The sequence below is a fragment of the Porites lutea genome, chromosome 13 (genome assembly GCF_958299795.1).
Source record: "Porites lutea chromosome 13, jaPorLute2.1, whole genome shotgun sequence".
Lineage (NCBI taxonomy): Eukaryota > Metazoa > Cnidaria > Anthozoa > Scleractinia > Poritidae > Porites > Porites lutea.
Window position 1 is genome coordinate 5,931,760 of NC_133213.1, and position 18,712 is coordinate 5,950,471.

At 39.4% G+C, this 18,712-nt stretch overlaps 3 protein-coding genes across 3 annotated transcripts; all 3 read left to right on the top strand.

The window, feature by feature from the left end:
• Positions 1-313: 313 nt before the first annotated feature.
• LOC140923143 (cholesterol side-chain cleavage enzyme, mitochondrial-like) lies at positions 314-2,151 on the top strand. Its single transcript, XM_073373217.1, has 3 exons — positions 314-464; positions 1,561-1,604; positions 1,868-2,151. Exons 1-3 carry the CDS (start codon positions 323-325, stop codon positions 1,976-1,978), a joined length of 297 nt encoding a protein of 98 aa, XP_073229318.1. The 5' UTR covers positions 314-322; the 3' UTR covers positions 1,979-2,151.
• Positions 2,152-5,734: 3,583 nt separating this feature from the next.
• On the top strand, positions 5,735-16,289 carry LOC140922284 (cytochrome P450 10-like). The gene is made up of 6 exons (XM_073372284.1): positions 5,735-6,165; positions 8,838-9,037; positions 9,998-10,285; positions 12,602-12,699; positions 13,825-13,991; positions 16,046-16,289. The coding sequence occupies exons 1-6, from the start codon at positions 5,735-5,737 to the stop codon at positions 16,287-16,289; spliced, it is 1,428 nt and encodes a 475-aa protein (XP_073228385.1).
• A 43-nt stretch (positions 16,290-16,332) lies between these two features.
• Positions 16,333-18,622, top strand: LOC140923683 (cholesterol side-chain cleavage enzyme, mitochondrial-like). The gene is made up of 3 exons (XM_073373757.1): positions 16,333-16,482; positions 17,584-17,627; positions 18,253-18,622. Exons 1-3 carry the CDS (start codon positions 16,341-16,343, stop codon positions 18,361-18,363), a joined length of 297 nt encoding a protein of 98 aa, XP_073229858.1. The 5' UTR covers positions 16,333-16,340; the 3' UTR covers positions 18,364-18,622.
• Positions 18,623-18,712: the final 90 nt, after the last annotated feature.

The following is an 18,712-nucleotide window of genomic DNA, read 5'->3' on the forward strand; positions in this document are numbered from 1 at the left end:
AACCAAGGGTGGGTACTCCCACAAATTTCGGATGAGTTTGTACCGTATGGGGTCTTAAACCCAGACCCCATTAGCATGGATCTCTACATATTGATCTTGTGCCCCTTTCTGAGTATTTCTTTCATAACAAAAGTCCAATATGACTTAATCATACAATTTGGCTGGGACTAGAGAGTGGGGACATTTGTGTTGGTTTCGCAGAGGTTTGGGCCCTGCGTTCTTCGTCCCATGGTCAAAGTGTAGGATAAGAAACACCCAAGTTAGAAACCTTTCTTTTAAAGTTCTCATCATTATAAATGACTTTTAACAGACTTTTGTCTCGATGGAGTTATATGCAACGACACGCTTAGACAAGTACTTCAAAGATCCTTTAGAGTTTAAACCGGAGCGCTGGCTAAGAGGGACTAAAGATGTTCATTCTTTTTCTCATCTGCAGTTTGGATTTGGGCCTCGTATGTGTGTTGGTAAGAAGAGACGTTATTCGATGTATGTTGGTTCGGTAACTGTGAGGGTGATGTAATTAAACTTGGATCGATACAGTGACTCATGTCCTCGTGAGGCACTCACACGAATATTCTCATTTTAAGTCTCAGAATATACTATGTAATAATATAGTAAGTTTAATGTTTTTTTTTAAATTTTGGTCTAGACATGTTCTGTTTTTTTGAGCACATGCTGAACGGAAGAATTACGAAATCCTTTTGATTGCGACCGCTCACCAACGTTTTGACACGAAAGTCAAATGCCCGACTAGGCGGGCCTCATTTTGGGTCAAAATCCCCACTGTACGGAGGTAAACTCCAGTCAAATGCCCGAGATATGCCCGGGGGGAGATAGGCGGTTTTGGAACTGACTAGTACATTATACACTTAATGTCAGATCTCAAGGGAAACAGTTAGTTTTGTTTTCCCGTGAGTCCTAATGTTTCCCGAGACGATTTACGAGACGATTTTTTTTTGCTCGTGATTTACAAGCTTTTCTCGTGTTCTCCCAACATCCCGCGTGGGTTACCACGCCGGTAAACCCATCGAAAGTGCGGTCTTTTGTTTAAATAGACAATAGAAATGACGCCGTAAAATGTTCAAAACTTTGCAGTGAAACCACGAGCCGCAGGCGAGTGGTTCCACTTGAGTTTTGAACATTTTATGACGTCATTTCTAAGGTTTATAAGAGTGTAAACCATGAAAAATTGTGGTCGATTTGTTAAGTACACACTAATCACTTAGTCGCATTATCACAGCTAATCAAAGGCACATTGGAATAATGCTGAAAATGATGCAAAATTTTTAAAAATTGTGGAGATGTACCAGGGCTGATGGCAAGCAATGGGGATGCATAGTTTTTTTAAAAAAAAAAAGCACCACAAATGAAACTTTGTCCCAATTTGTCCACACAATTGCAGAAAAATTAAGCAGTTAGCTGGCTGAATCAATGTCCTTTGGTAAGATTATGATTTTGATTTTGTTGTTGTTGTTGTTAGGTCGGGGGAGGGGGCTTGTTTTCAGCCATACAGGATGCTGAGACTGCAGTATTAAAGCATGATCTGCACTTTTCTTGTAGGTCGTCGTGTGGCTGAGTTAGGGATGTACGTGCTAATGTGCAGGGTCAGTACTGTTATATCTGGAAACGTTGTACATCTCTTCAGAAAATGAGACTGTTACCCACCCCTCTGCATGTTTTTCTTTCCCCTTTCAATCATCCTACTCCCCCTCCTCCCCTCCTCCCCTCCTCCCCTCCACTGTCCTCCTCGTCCTCGTCCTTCTCCTCCATCTCGTCCTCTTCCGCCATCCTCCTCCTCCTCTTTCCTAGTTCTCCTCCCCTCTTCCACCTTTCCTCTTTTCTTACTTTTTATCTCTCTTTATTGCAGTTACTTCAGAGATTTCGCTTCGAGTATCACCACGAGCCACTAGAAATACGTCAAAAGATGCTTACTGTTCCCGACAAACCGGTCAAAATCAAGTTTATCGAACGTTTTTGAGAACGTTACAAGGGACAGGTTCTACAGCTTCTTACAACACCCTTTTTAGAATCTGATTCAGACCGGAAAGGGTTTTTGAGGCCCCCTCGGCTTAAATTTAAACAACTTTTACACCGTTCAAGTTCGCCCATGCTCTTGGTGCCTCGTGGCACATAGGGCCTCAAACCATTATGGTCACCAAACTTAGAGACTTTTATTTAGAAATATTTTTTAAGTCTTTGAGATGTGTACATCAAATATTGACCTTATCCTGGCAACCGAAATTGGCTCCCATGTTTCCCATAAAATATTCACATTTTCAATAAAAACAACAACAACAAAAAAACGTTTTCCATCTAGCTATGCCATTTGTAAGCAGGATAAATTTATTTAATTTATTCAAAATGGCGGATGATTCAAGTTCCTTCCTATATTGTAAGCGACTGACGTCATCGACGTCACTGTTATTATCAAAATTAATCAGTGTGATAGCCAAACTCATGATTTTATCAGACACATCTCTGGTTAGTGTTTTTGTTTCGGAGGGAAGAATGATGAGATGTGGGTTCCGCCCACAAATGTAAAAGCATGCCGTCCTCATTACGTCCCATTACCTCATCGTGTCTTTCACATACCTAAAAAAAAACGAGTACACCTACTGAGTGTAAATTTGGCAGCATCATCAATAGTTTTAACATTTCTCCCTACATCAGGAGCTCTGAAAAGGCCTGCTATGAGTAAGGTTAATGACTGTGAACAGCAAGACAAATATGCTGATACCAACGAAAAAATTTTGAGGCAAGTGAACGTTGTGCGATGGCAAAGGTTCGATTGGAATTACATGTTTTTTTTTTCACAACTTTCAGCCTTCTTTCCTATGTTTTAAGTTGTACACTGGCGATATGTTACTTTGAGCGAGAACTGTGTTGGAGTTTTTCGCTATTAAGTCATTTCGCCATTTTTTTTTTCAATGGCGAAAAATCCTACTTTGACTGCCGTAAAAGTTACAGTGCAAATAGAGGACATTTCAAGTTTTGTTCAATCAAATAAATGTAAGAAACTCACCAAGTGCGTCTCCGAAAGTTCTTGTCTTGTTCGGTGGAGTTTAAACGTTTTAGACTTTGTTCGAAGTCCTTGACATCCGCTTTCATAAGATGAAAAGAGTCGTTAATTTTATCAATACTACATGTACGCCCATTCATAATGTACCTTTGGGACTTGTGTATGGTCAACTTATGTGGTCAGCAGCTATGCAAATTTTTGGAACAAAAGAAAGTTTTTGCACAAGAGAATTAAAAGAGTTCGCTTCCCTCGGAAGGCGAAATCCCGAGGAGGCATCCTAGTATAGCTCGCGCGTGTATGTAGAAAAGTACTTACAGTTGAAATATACAGTCAGCATACCAGAAAAAATCTCGATTTGCTTGATCAGGTGCCGCATGGAATCGTTGGGTAGTGATGGCGTTTCTATTTTTCACGCCTGCAAGTAAGAGATGGTTAGGATGACGTAAAACAGAAAATCTTCGAAGGGATCGCTTAGGTTGATTTCACTAATTGTACAGCTATACTTCGATACTCTTTTGCGCGACGTGTTATCAGTTTTGAAAGTTATGGACCAAAAAGACACTCGTTAAGCGCAGATAAAGTTATAAGGTGCGTATAACTGTGTATATATAAACATTTGGAGAGTTTACCACTGAGACACGAGTTTATCATTCACAAATCTTTGGTTGGAAAAAATTTGCCAGACACCCTTTTTCTCTCTTTGGGGGAATAAGACTTAGTCCACAAAGACGAGTGAATCAACGGCTAGCTTATCACTAGCAGAACTATGAACGATTACAGTAATTCGCCGACAATTAAATTCTGTGCTTACGCATTCCCTTCTCACAGATGTCCTTCTGTAAAGTTTTTTCTAAATTATTGTCTTTATAGTTAAAAAAATGACTAGAACGCGTAAGCGTGAATTGATCAAACCTTTAAATTTTTAAGACTCCGGCTAATAAATGAACTGTATGTAAAAAGCGAAGGACAAATAGCAAAAAATTCCAACTTCCAATCAGATCTTCTCTTAAGGGTTAGAATAAAATATTCTCGAAACTGAGAATGGTTTGATCAAAGATGGGAAAATCAAACCGAATCAGTGCATGGAACCTTGCGTTTCCTGTTTTTATTTCACTTATTATATTGTATGGAATATATGTGTGAACATCTTCATTATGAATGGGTATATTTCAAAGAGCTACACAACGACCAAGGATACAATTGACCGACAATATATAGAGCGGGGGCAGCTGTAGTGTCAACTACTTCGAGTAGTGTTTTAACCAACGGACTTAAGCTGCCGGTCTGAGCTGCGGCGCGGTTTATATAGTAATATAAAAAGCCTCTTTAATATTTGAGGTTTAATCTTAATTCTCCTCATCTTCCAAGGTATCTTATCTTAAGTTAATCACTTTACACACACCAATGCCAACGACCGCGAACACAATAATTTGGCATTTATTGACATTATTGACAACGAGTTAGCAAATACATCTGCTTGTAGTCCTCGAAACACGGTGAACTGGTGCACTGCTCAAGTATATGACGCAGGAGTATTTAAGAAGACTTATTCATGGCCTAGATCTGTAAGGATTCTGACCGAATTAAAACCAGAATCAAAAAACAGAAAACAGAATTACAGAACCCAAAAAGTTAGACATCACACGTAAAAAAAAAGGGTTCCATGATAAATCTTGTCTAGGTACAACAATAAAAGTTTCATGATATGAACTGGCAGCTTCTTGGTGTTTTTAACCTTTACTGATGTGAGTTCGGTCTTGCTAGTTGACCTTGTTTAAAAAAGTGATATTCACCTTAGTACAATATTCCATAATTGTAGTAAAAATATTTTAGCGGAGCTCCACGCGCGCGCTTTGCTAAGATAATCAACCCATCCGAGAAAATTTAGTAATCACTTGACCGTACGTATACACCGAGCGACCGTTCGTCCACACCACAGGGCAACCAATGTTTAATCTCACACTCTCTAGCTAGTTTGGGAGCCAAGGAGCAACCTGATACTGCTTTCATATTTCCTCATATTGCATATAAACGTTGTTATCACTTGACAGCTGTCAAAACAGGGTATCCGCCAACCAGTATCACCTGACCGTATCGCGGGCTCAGAAATCGACCCAACGAGGTTGAGTTTTTTTGAAGTTATCCGCCTTTTTAAAATTCATTTGAAATAAGTCGTGTTTATGTGCCGCACTATTGAAATTTTGATTTCAAACTGACCTTGGAAGGAGCTCGGAAGCGAAAATTCAGCCTGAAAGGCAGGGAATACAGTTGCATTTGACTTTTCTCACCATGGTTACGCGTTGGTCACGCTCAGGGGGGGCCCCCCCCTGGTCACGCTCTACGTCTAATTTTTATGCTCTGATTGGTCAAAATTTGACAGGCGAGTTCATGATTTGTGGATTACAAGTTTATTGTCTGATTTAAATAATAAATTTATTAATGGGAGCTTCGCTTTTAGCCCTAGCTATGTTTATTACTTAAGCAAGTACAAAGAAATGCAAAGAAATCTTGTGACCTCTCTTGTGACGTTATAATGTTTTTTGTTTTTTTTTCCACACAAAACCAGATAGGTACTTCATATATGACCTACCTAAATCAATAGAATTGACCGCACGCAAGGTTTTTGCAGGCTCAACATGACCTTCTTGACATTCATTCCGATAAGTCTTCTCTGAAGTTCTCATAAACCTGCGATCCCATTTAATTCTAATCTAAATGTTGTCCTCAAGCATCGCTTTTCGCAGGAATATCCTCGATTTTACAAAACCTTATCGTAAACCTTTAACGCTGTTCTGGAGGTCACAGAGATCAGAGCCGAAACAGGTAGAAAGCCCAGAAAGGTTCGATGGAGTGCGACCTTACCAAGTAATTCCAGAACCTAATGGCTTGAAGTTCATGTACGATCTTTGTACAAAGACCGAGGGCTTTACGAAAGCTTACAAACTAAGTGAGCGCTTGTTTCACGAGCTTGGTCCAATTTACAAAGAAAATTTGATGCTTTGGCCGACCGTGGCTGTGCACGTTCAAGAGCCAGACGATTTTGAGAAGGTTTTTAGGGCAGAAGGAAAATATCCGCGTAGGCTGATGTTTGATTTTATGGTCGAGCACCGCAAACGAAGGAATCATTTCCCAGGCATAATTCAAGTGTAAGTAAAACAATAACTAATGATTGCTTGTAAAAAAAATATAATTTGAAGTTATAATGTTACATGTGGCTAAATGCCCGGCAGTCAGAAGATTTTCTACAATTTCTGCAAAATCCCTGTTTCTAATCGTTTGAAAGTATTCTGTCTTCTTTTAGAATTACCAAGCGATCAGGAAAACAAGAACGGCTTTGCAGCTGAGCGGTTGTGGTTTTTTGGTCATGGAGTAGAGTCGACGCTGAAAAACTTTCGTGAAGCATTGCGTGACTCACTGGCACGTTTTCATCCAAGCTAAATACCCGCAGCAGTCTGCTTTATTACACCGTATGTTTAGCCGTTTATTTAACCCTTCGTACCCGCTTGGCTTCTCTGAAGGTCGATGAAATACTTTCAATGAGGGCTAAAGAGACACTTAATGTTTAAAATCCCTAGACAAATCGGATTGCCGGGCATTTAAACTGAGGAGGAACCGTGCCTTTGAGTCAACCATCACATAGACAATGCCTACTAAAAACTGAGTGATACTTAACCTCTGGTTAAGAAACTCTGTTTTTTCTCGTTACTCGCCAATTCTAAACCATGACAGAATATTTTGAGGAGAATCAGAGGAACGCTTTCCCAAGATTCAGCAGCACCACCCGTATATCAAGCTGTTCAAGCAAGGCGTCTCGATCGAGGTTGCGAAGTAAAGTTTAAAAATCAAGGCACTCTCTCTCCGATTGTTTTGGGAAACTAATCGAGGCTAGTGCGTGCATGTATTCTGGAGCTTAAGAGAAGGCTTTTTAATTTCCCAGCTCCGCTTTGAGGTTGGCGGGTATTTTATAGCCTATATGAAATCGTGCGTGTGAGTTAGGCACTGCTACTCACGAAATTTTTCTAGTCTATGACTCTCCTCCATGTCCAAGAAACCACAACCGCCCAGCTGCGAAGCCAGTTTTGTTTTCCTGATCGCTTGGTTATTCTAAATAAAGATGGAATACCTTCAAACGATTAGAAAAAGGGATTTTGCAGAAATTCTAGAAAATTTTCTGACTGTCGTGAATGCCGAAGGGCCGTTCTTCACGATATCACAGTTTTAAGCAAAAACAGGGTTTATTTCACAGCTTCAATCCTCAAAGTACAATGGCTCGCTCACACACTACACAAAATAGTGACTTCTGTGAATCTATAAGCTTTAGTTTTTAATCCGATCTGTCATCAAGTTCTCTGTTGGTCTGCAGACGAGTGAAACTATTAATAACAAAATCTAAAAGGAATAAACTCACGCCATCTCACAATCACGCTACACGCTTGCTTCATAACATGGCTGCCGGGCATTTAGCCTCATGTAATATTCTAACTTCGAATTATATAACTTAATAAGTTTTTGTAGGATCCTTCCCGGCTGCCAAGTAATAATAGCCACAGCGATAATGCTCAACAGCAGCGGCGCGTTGACTCCACAAGAAAAATGAGCTCAAAGAAATACTTCTGATCCCTTCTTGAATTTAGCACCCTTTTACTGCTAGAGCCAGTTCTGGCCGGAATCATCATGTTTGATGTGTAATCAGTCAAACATTTAAATAAACGGGACCGTTCAGGCAGAAACGACTCTTTGTTTTTTACTTTTCGTTTTTTTTTTTTATATTGGAAGTAAATTCTTAAGTCGATCTCATCTAAACCCCATCCTTTTAGCTCTTGAAGACCTCGCGACAAAGTCAATTGCAAACATACATCAATTACATGTATAAATACTGAGACTTTTTTCCGGTCCTTGCTGTGGCTCGTCACGCTATCCTTGCTGAAACAAAAGCTGTGGTTTAATTTTTAAACGCCCACGCCACAAGTGTGCATATTAATGCAGGTGTTTGGAAATTAAAAGGCATATATTTTGCTTTAAAAAAAGAAGAAGAAAAGAATAAGAAAATTTGACATTCGGCAATAAGCAAGTCTCACCTCGGGCAGACCTTTCATGATAAATGTCCCAACAATAGGAACTCAAACCCTAACAAATTCTTGACAAAATGCTCGTGGGGCTATTAACGATTTAAGCTAGTGCAGAAGACAAATGGGCAGTATAGCGACTATAGCTAATCGGAATAGTCCCTTAGCCAACCTCAGGTGAAGTGTAGAAAACTGTATGCCCCTATACATTGCTTCCTTTGACTCCCTGATCAATATAAATGCGTTCAACCCGGCTGTAGAGGCATGGAGACATGGAGATTGAAAGCGAGATCGATCGTTAAAGCAGCTACAACACTCGCTGGCCTCACGAGTTGTATGTGCACTAATCTCGAACAGACGGTGGAAAAAAAAGTTGGCAGTGTAAAACACCCCGCGAAGACACAGAAAACAAATGCCAGACAGATGAGATAGACTCAACTCAAAAACGCCTTTCCGGAGAGCAAAAAAACGCACTGTACTAGGTGACTGACCAGCGAACTTCAAAGAGCCAATTTAGAAATCAGAAATCGCAGGAGCCGTAAGGTTGTATCTAGAAAATACATCTGGGAACGTTTACTTTCATTTATTGTTTTCCCAAGACTGAAAAACTTTAGAACATGTGTTAACTCTTAAGACATTAGTTAACTCTCAAGAAATTTTCTTATTAAGATTGTCGCTAGGCTTCTTTTTGTAAAACTTTCCATCTTTCGATCTTGGGATTTTTATGCTTCATTCTTTCTTTTTTCTGACAGAGATGGAGAAGAATGGCACAGATTGCGGAAAACCATCGCTCCGAAACTCATGCGCCCAAAGATTGTTGAAGAAAACATTCTAAACTTTAATGCTGTAAGTAAGGACGCTGTAGCAAGGTTTGTCGAACTAAAGGAAGCTTACGAGCAAGATGATCACATTCCTGACTTGGACAAGGAACTAAATCGATGGTCTTTAGAAGGTAAGCTTATAAAACTAGGTTTTGGAGAAGTCGATGACAGCAGCAGATGACATTTGCATTGTCACTACGCGGTAAAACTGTTATGTATAAGAACTATCGATATTTAACAATTATTGGAGGAGGTTGAGCAAAATATCGTGATTTGTCTGTGGCGAGTAGACCAATTATTTGCCGAAGCCGAAGGCTGAGGCAAATAATTGATCTGCGAGACACTGACAAATCACGATATTTTGCGACAACCGAGTTCAATGATTGTTTTATCATTCCATCACCGAGTTTATTTTTTTTAATGAATATCCTTGGGAAGCGAAGCGATCTGCCATTTTCACGCAAGAGCGATCCAAGAAGGAAAAAAGCAGGGTTTCCTTTACGCATGAGCAGAATATTATTTGCAGCGAAACACTGTTGGACGGCATTGCACATGAGCAGACATTATTTGTAGGCAGTTATTTGCAGGTCACGTGGTGGGCTCTCAGCCAATGAAAAGAAGGAAAAATTTGCTTCGAATGATAATATTTATTATTATTGTCATTAGCATTAGGATTATCATTCCGTTGTCGTTACCGTTATCATTATCATTATCATCATCATAATACGATTATTATTATTATTATTTTGTCAGGCAATCACATGTTGTCTGTTAAAATCTACTTCTCAATAATAATTGTCTAACGAGAGCCCCGAATGGGGATGACGGAGTTGGGAGGAAGAGGAGGATTCAGGTATAGTCAGAGCTGTAATGCTGTATAACGAGATCACCTAGTTACGCATGCCAGGTCCTTTCAGGATTCGATACGCATGGCGCAAATTAACATAGTGAATGGCTTCTCCATCCCTGTGAGGCTAGAGTGCCACACAGAGGGGCCACATCTCCTTCTTGAGCCAGCCTTGTATGAACTCTATAAACCCTCCGTGTCTTCTTGTATACCCCAGCTTTATTATCCTTGTAAACTGTTGCAGGTGTTGGTACACTAGCATTTGATACTCGTCTCGGATTATATGAAGATCCTCCGCCTCAGGTAGCACTGGAATTCACAGAGGCGGTTAACAACTTCCTTGAACTTGCCCAACAACTTACATTTAATATATTTAGCAGAATTGCCTACCAATACATAGACACACCAGTCTTTAAGAAGTTTCTTAAGAACGCTGACTTAATACTGGAAATCGGACATAGTTTTGTTGAAAAGAAGATGAGGGAACTGAAAGAAATGGATGAAAAGGGAATTGATCAGGACGACGCTCAAGGTGCGTTAACGTATTTTATTATTCATTCAAAATATTTCCCCAATTCTGATTGGCTAAAAGCACACGCATAATTCACCATAACCAGTTACTGATGACCAAATTTGGAAGAATTTTGTGTTTAACGTGGAAATGACGTCAAAAATGCAGCCTTCTACAAGTTAATGCACCGTTAACCGAGAAGACCTGGGGACGAGATTGAGTTGTTTTCGTTGTAAAAACTAAAATGGCGGACACTTCACTCGTTTCAAGAGTAAGAACTACAGCTGGAACTAGGTGAAATAATGGCTAAAAACATAGCAAAAACAGCAAGAAGACAACTCAGAGGGCGACATCTGCTGTTTGGAGAATACTTGCGGAGCCGGACAAACCTAAACGTAAACTATCGAAGATAAACTTAACATCGATGCAGGTTAGCTTGTTTTAGCTATATTTTTAAAGTAGGAATTATTTTGAATGAATAATAAAACAATTATTGAATTCGGCTTTCTTATCATATGAAGAATTATGGAGATCTCGGAGGGTGTTATCCCTCTCAGCCTACGGCCTCGACGGATAACACACTCCTCGATCTCCATAATTCTTCATAAGATACTCAGCCTCATTCATTAATTGTTAAATAAGGCCAGATTGAAAACATTTCTTCTTAGCTGCTTTACCACTTGTAAATAATACTTGTTTTTTGCTGCTTTCTGTCTTTTTTGTTTTGCTTTCTCTTTATCCTAATTATTTATTCATTATATTTAGTCTGAGGCCCTGTCAACACGTATCCGTTTTCATTTTAACGCAACTTTTTCTTTACGGATACGGCTTCCGTCCACAACGTATCCGATGAAAACGATCAATGAAAAGGGAATTTTTCGAAAACACTCTCCAGAGTGGAACTTTTTGAAAACACTTTTTTTTTTACCGTGTACGTGTGGACAGACGAAAACGGAACTTTTCGAAAACGCTGAAGACACACTATCAGTTCCAATCTACTCCGCGCAATATTAAAAACTTACTCAAGATGGCGAACGGGCGCTTCCCTTTCTTGTCTTTTATGCTTCGGCGTATTTCTAACTTAATTGCTCGTTTTCATGCAAATTTAGCTTTGTTAATTCCTCAAGCTGATTATTCCAGGAGGCGGCAGAACCGATTATCAGGTTACTTTTGCCACCCGTGTCAAGAGGCAGAAGGCTTGATCTCCCTTTAGTTTGACTTTGTTGACTTTGAAGAACGTCACAACAAGAATATAAACCCACACCAAAGAAATTCAAAGATGGCGCCAATTTATTATTTCGCGGGCTCATAATAGCGACCACGTATGCGTCAAGCATGCGCAGTCGGGTAAGTCATCGTATACGTGTGAGCGGGCGAAAACGATGCGCAAACGGTACGAGTGGACGCGATTATTTTCTGAAAAAGGAGAAAAAAAGTTGCGTTTTCAAACGAATACGGATACGTGTGTACAGGGCCTTAGGCTAAAGGGACAGGTTGACGGTTAAGCGCATGCAATCAAATTACTTTTTTCCAATTTATTATTAATTCTATCGGTTAATAATCCCACTCACATGTATCTCGGCGATCTCAGAGTGTATTTCAAAGCAGAATTGTATTTCAGAGTAACTTGAAGTAGGATGGAGGAGTACTGAAATCGCAGAAAAAAATAGTGGATTCTGCCAACACTACGAACATTGAATTTATTGTTGACCCGAAGGTTTTATTCCATGGTTGATTAATTTACAGCTATTTGCAACTATTTAAGTTGATCAAGTGACTGCCAGGGGAGTGTACAGATTGGTTCTTTGACAACATTATGACATGATCATATTGCTTGCATAGACGATACAGCAGTGGCCCGGCAGAAAAACAGCATTTTGATAAATGAGCATGCGCTGAACCGTGAACCTGTCCCTTAAATGGGGAGCTCATATAATAAGCCCCAATTTACGTCTTTTTAATGTACTTTAACTAACATTTTTGTAATATATTTAATGTATTTCTGTATGTATATGTATATTTTTTCTGGAAAATAAATAAACTGAAACTGAAACTGAAACTTATCTAAGCACAGAAACATTCGACCGTCTGTCTTACCATTTTATACAGAATGAAATGAAGTTGGCAGAAGAGAAAACGAACTTTATTCGTTGACAAACTGTGGATCATTTGGACATAGCATTAAGTATTAAGAGAGATGTTTTTTTTTCTATCGAGTTATCGTGAGAAATTTTTATCGTCAAGGAGAGTGGCGTGGGATAAATTAACTATGCAAAATTTCTTCCTGGTGTACAACAGCTGCCAACAATGTTGGTTAAATTTGCTTCTTTGATTTAGTTGTTCCACTGTTGACATATCTACTCATGAAGGAAGATCTTACGTTAGAGGAGATCAGTGGACACGCAATTGATGTCGTCGGTGCTGGCGTTGATACGGTAAGATTAATAATTGTAATAATACTGATGATGATGGTAATGATAATGATAATAACATTTCATACACTGAAGGAAATCGAAAAGAAAAGCAAGCACAAAGACCTAGGACTGGAAACTTAGATATTGTGGCAGATGGTTAAAAACATCAAGAAAGTATCAGGGAGAGCTGCTGTGAAAGAGACCCATAAGACCTACATGCTGCGATCTGCACGAATCCTCAGGAAGGTGCTTATAGTGTGTGAACAGACTGATTGACTTGAGTGACTGATGCTCCAGGTGCATGGTTTGCGCCCTGCTGACGTACAAAAAGAACAATAGCAAAGACTGTGACAAAAGAGATGATATTAATAATAATAATAGTAATAATAATAATAATCATGGTAATGATAATATTAATAATAATAATAAACATTTTGGGAGATATTACTAGTTTTTCGCACACGTTTAAACGTAAATTTGGTCCAAAAAAGATATAAAAAATCAAAAGTAAAAAAAAAGCTTTCGTTTTAGCAAATCAAAGGCAACAAGCACGAACATTTTCAATTTCTGATCTGTTTCAAGAAACCTGTATGTTAATAAAATTCGAGAAAACGGCCATATTGAATGAGGTCGCAGTTCCACAGTAACGCATAGCACATTATATTTAGACATACTATTTCTGGTTAGACTTTTAGACAGTTACAAAAAGCTTTTCTTTTTTATTTTCATATATTGCGGGCGACAAGAGGAGCCCGCAATCCTAATCTCAGGTTGTTATTACCCATGCGTCGCATGTATGTAGAAAGCATTCGTTTGGACTTCCACTAAGAATGTATAAAATGCACAGAACGCACTTTGATCACGCGCGTTTGGATTTTCTATCTCTCGTTATCTGATCACGCGTGTTTTGACCATCTGTCACGTGAAACTTACGCAAAGCAAGCCGCTGGAGCAAAAGCGTTTTGACCTTCGACTGTTATCACCCGCATTCCGTAACCTTTGGTTACTACTAGTTTATTTATTTATGCATTTATTTGTTACATTTACATAATGAGCAATAAAAATTGGAATCCAGTAGACTGCTATTTAGTGCGGTTAATGAAAAAATAATAATAATAAACAATTTTTCGTCTTCTTTCTATGCAGACGTCATCTTCTACCCTCTGGTGGCTGTATAACTTAGCACGATTTCCTGAGGTCCAAGAAAAGCTCTATCAAGAGATAGAAAGTGTTTTGGGGAAAGATGATTACGTCACACCTCAGCATCTCGCCAAACTACGCTATCTCAAGGCGTGCCTTAAGGAGTCCATGAGGTTAAATTAGAGAAGATTAATTTTGCAGTTGCATAATTATTCCTCACTAAGTATAATAGACATGTTTGATTAAGTAAAGTTTTACTTACGAGTTGATCGCACGCGTCTACGGAAAAGTTGAAGAGGCTTTATTTTTTTTTAAGACTACCTTGCTCGCTTGCAATATTCACCCAAATATATAACCATATTATGTACTTTTTTTAAGGGAAATTGATTGTTCAGTAGTTTAATTAACAATTATTTGCCGAAGGCGAATTTACTATTGTAGAATAATCCCTTAGGAGTATACAAGCAGCGTCCAGTGTGAAGCAATTTTGGTTTTCAGATGATGCTGGTAGAGCTGGCTCCATTACGGAAATAAGGAAGTTCTGGGATGTTCTTAGCACCCTCGGTCCCGATTTCGGTTATTTTCCGAACGACAGGAAATGCTAGATCATTGCAAAACCAACTAAGGAAGAAAGTGTGAGGGAAGCTTTCAAGGACACGTCCATTAATGTAACAGTACAAGGGTAGGGACACCTTGTGGCGGAAATAGGTTCAAGGGAGTATTTAGAGGAATATGTCAGCGAAAAGGTGACCAATTGGATCAATGACATCGCTAAGTTACCTCATATGCCTCATATGCTCATTCCTGCGATTACTGAGCGAAAGTGTAATCAGCTGGATAGGAATATTCTAGCGCTGCCAGTTCGCTTGGGTGGCCTGGGCCTGGGAAACCCGTCCCTTGAAGCAAGGCGCGAATATGCTTGGTCTGTCAAAGTAACAAAGCCCCTTGTTAAACAAATTGTATCTCAGTCACATCAGTTACCAGAGGATCCCCTCACAAAATTAGCACAACAGGAAGTAAGAAGTGAAAGATTAAAGGAACTCGAACACAGGGCAGAGCGTATTTAGGAGATGGCACCAAGAAAGATCTAGATCTAGCCACAGAAAAGGGATCATCAACATGGCTTACAGTGCTTCCTCTTCAGGATTTGGGCTTTAACCCGAATAAAAGGAAGATCCGTAATGCTGTTAAACTACGCTACTACTCACTGGCCAGTGGAAGATATCCCCTCCACATGCGCTTGTGGTAAGCCTTTAAGGTCGATCACTCTATGATTGCAAATTAGGAGGTTTTATTTACTCAACGCCACAACGAGCTTAGAGATCTTGAAGCTGAATTTCTGAGTATGGTGTGCAGCGATGTCGAGATCGAGGCAGTCCTCCAAGACAGCTCCGGCGAACATTTAAACAGAGGATCTAATAATGCTCAGGATGCGAGGGTAGATATCCACGCACGTGAGTTCTGGGAGCGCCTTCGATCGGCATTCGTCGGTGTGAGGGTCTGTCACCTTAATGCTGTATCGTATAGGGACCTAGACCCACAACAAATTTATCGTATCCATGAGAACGAGAGAAAAAGCGTCTCTACTCAAAGAGAGTTCTTGACATCAAGCATGGACCATTTACACCTTTGGTCTTCACCAGAACTGGCGGAATTGGAAAGGAGTGCTTGATGTATCATAGTTGTTAAGCACAGCTGATTGCCATCAAAAAAGGGGAGCAGTATGCCAAAACCATCTCATGGATCAGAACCAGAACCTCATTCGCACTCTTGAGATCTGCGTTGGTTTTTCTTGAAGGCTCTAGGGCAAGAAGAGTGCCATGTGACTTTAAGAATGCTGTTGAAGGAGCCATCCAATAGGACTATTGATGTGTTTCCTTACTTTTTATGTTTTTTATCGATCTCTTAATTTTAAGTTACGTCTTCTTATCGGGAAATTGGTACGGAAAGTGAACCGCAGTAGATTTATATCTTGCCTCATGGATCAGAAACGTATCCGTATCATTGACGTTTATGTCATCCACTGTTACTTTTATAACTCTGCGTTATTTCTTGAATTGCGAAGAGGTTTTGTCTGAATTTTGTATTGATATTGACGTTTTCTTTTTATGAGTATTTTACTGAAGTTTTGTGTGCAGCTTTTTATAAGATTTTAATAAAGAATTTTGACATATTATTATTATTATTATAATTATATTTATTATTAATCTTATGATTGTTATTTTAGACTCACTCCAAGTACTACAGTGATTGCAAGGATTTTGGAAGAGGAGGTTGTTTTATCGGGATACCTTGTTCCAGCTCAAGTGAGTGTTAGTACTTGGCCCTTACACATTCAAGAGTATGATTACGCTTATTTGTTCTTGACTAATGCTTTTGTCTACCATCGAAGCAGGGGTCGAAGTGGGTTGCACATGCGTTCCTCGCACCACCAAACCACTAATGTGCAGGATAAGAAACACTCATGGTAAAAAACTTTCAATTCTTCATTAGCATAAATTTTTTTCTAGACTCTCGTATTTATGGATTTATACGCCACGACACGTTCAGAAAAGTATTTTAAAGACCCTTTGGAGTTCAAACCGGAGCGCTGGCTAAGAGAAAGTAAAGAGGTTCACCCCTTTTCTCATCTACAGTTTGGATTTGGGCCTCGTATGTGTGTTGGTAAGAAGAGATAGTAGGGACTTTAAGATACAACGACGCGACGGCAATGAGAACGTCGCTTAAAAACTGAATTTGCGTTCTTTCAGTCTATATCGCAATTATTCCTACACACTCACTTTGTCAAATGTAGGCGAACCCTCCTGGAGTTGAATTCCTAGGCACCATATCCAAGTACAGTAAGAGAAATAAAATTTCGTCGTTGCTTGTTTACGTCCTCGGTAAAACGCGAAATTAGGCATGTTCACGTCGTAGTCTTGCAAAAACGGGCAAAGAAATGTACAAAAGAGCATGGTGCACGTGCAAAGTAGTTGTTTTGCTAATCAAACCTATTGTTTTTTTGATGTTCTCGTTACCGTCCGCGTCGTTGGATCTTAAAGTCCCTAATATTCGATATATTATCTAATATGTTCTATATGTTCTAGTTGTAAGTGAGAGATTAATATAATTATCTTAAGTTCTGAAAAGAGAGCTGATATGAATCTTTAATTGGTGACAAATTTAGTAAGGACACTTTGTCCTAAAGGGCCTTTCTGGCCTTTTGCCGACATCAAAACTGCGACAAATTTAGCTTTCCCCTCCCCCCTTAAGTAATGTTATGCCGCCGCTGTTTGAGAGAAACAATAAACACCCAAACTTTGAATGGGGGAAGGGGGAAGCAGAAAGGGGTGCGGATTGTTTTGATCTTCGAAGTACTTTATTTTAATGACAGTGTCTCAACAATTTTATCGCCGATTGCAGGCTTGACTGATCACTGAGTCTTGTCCCATTACGGTACTCAGACGGAATTATTACAACTACGATCAATACACGCACGAAAATAACATGAGATCATTTTGGTTTTTACAGATCTTTTTCTATATTAATGATAAAGATGAGTAAAAACCAGTCTTGGAAAACTATCCATCTGCCCATTGTGTCTGCGGCGTTTGCTAGGCAGTAATCGTTTCTACGCATCATCGTAAATAATCCCTGCCTTGTGGTTTCCTTTCTAGTTAACAGTGTGATTGTGTTGTCGTTGTTGTGTTTTTTTACTCTGGGTTGCTTTCGCCCATGCAGTAAGCCGTGACTTCACTATTAAAGCGTGGCTCACATTTCCCTTAGGTCGTCGCGTGGCTGAGTTGGAGATGTACGTCCTAATGTGTAAGGTTAGTACTTTTTGATGTGCATTTTTTTCAAGCCGTTTGCTTAGTTTTTTTTTTTTTAATATTTACTCATCCTAGCTCTGACACCTCGACTTAGCGCGACGCGGGAAAAATAGATCAGGCGACTAGTTATTCAAAGTAAGAAGTTCGTTACGCAACTTATACATTTGCAAAGTGTCACCACCGGTCACACGTCGAAGTTTATTAGCCGCATATGGAATACAAATTGTAAGTCTATTTGCCCGTCATCGCTTCAACCGAAATTGACTTGATTAGTAACCTTTTTTGCAGTATTAATTGAATTTTCAGTTGACTTCTACTACTACAAGTGCAAAATAAATTACTCGACAATCAGTTAGTGGTGAAATCTTCAACTTAAAGTAGCCCTTCAATCACAGGAACGAAACCCTTTTTAAATGTTAACAATCACCTCCTAACGCAAACAGGGAGACCGTTCTGTAAAGTTTTGTTTACGTCAAATACACATATAAACAAAGAAATGTATAAGATGTAATCAATAACAGCAACAAAAACAACTTAAAACAACTAATCTTCCTTCTTCTCCTCCCCCTCCTTCTTCGTCCAGTCCTCTTTGGCTTTTCTCACTGTTTATTTCTCTTTTTTGCAGTTACTACAGAGATTTCGCTTCGAGTATCACCATGAGCCAGTAGAATTGCGTCAAAAGTTTTTCTCCGTCCCAGACAAACCGGTTAAGATTAAGTTTGTCGACCGTTCTTGAATGTCAAGTCGGCTTCTATGTTTTGCTGTCAGGCATATATTATTGCACATGGAGAAACGTGTTAAGGGCAGTTTCCAGTAACTTCTAGCAACACGAGTGATATCGATTAATCATTTGTTAGTAATTTTGATCAGCTAGAGCAAAAAAGCCAGCATAAAAAATTATAATATCAATGAACGAATTTTATTTACACTTATTTCCTGTGGAAATTTTACAGCGCTTTCGTAATAACAGGCGAAGGAAAATGTCGAATGTCCTGCACTTACAGACTACTAATTCCAAGTACCCTTTACTGGCTTATGCTCCACAGTCGCGCAAACACCGTCTGTGTCCCTTGATGGCATTTGCT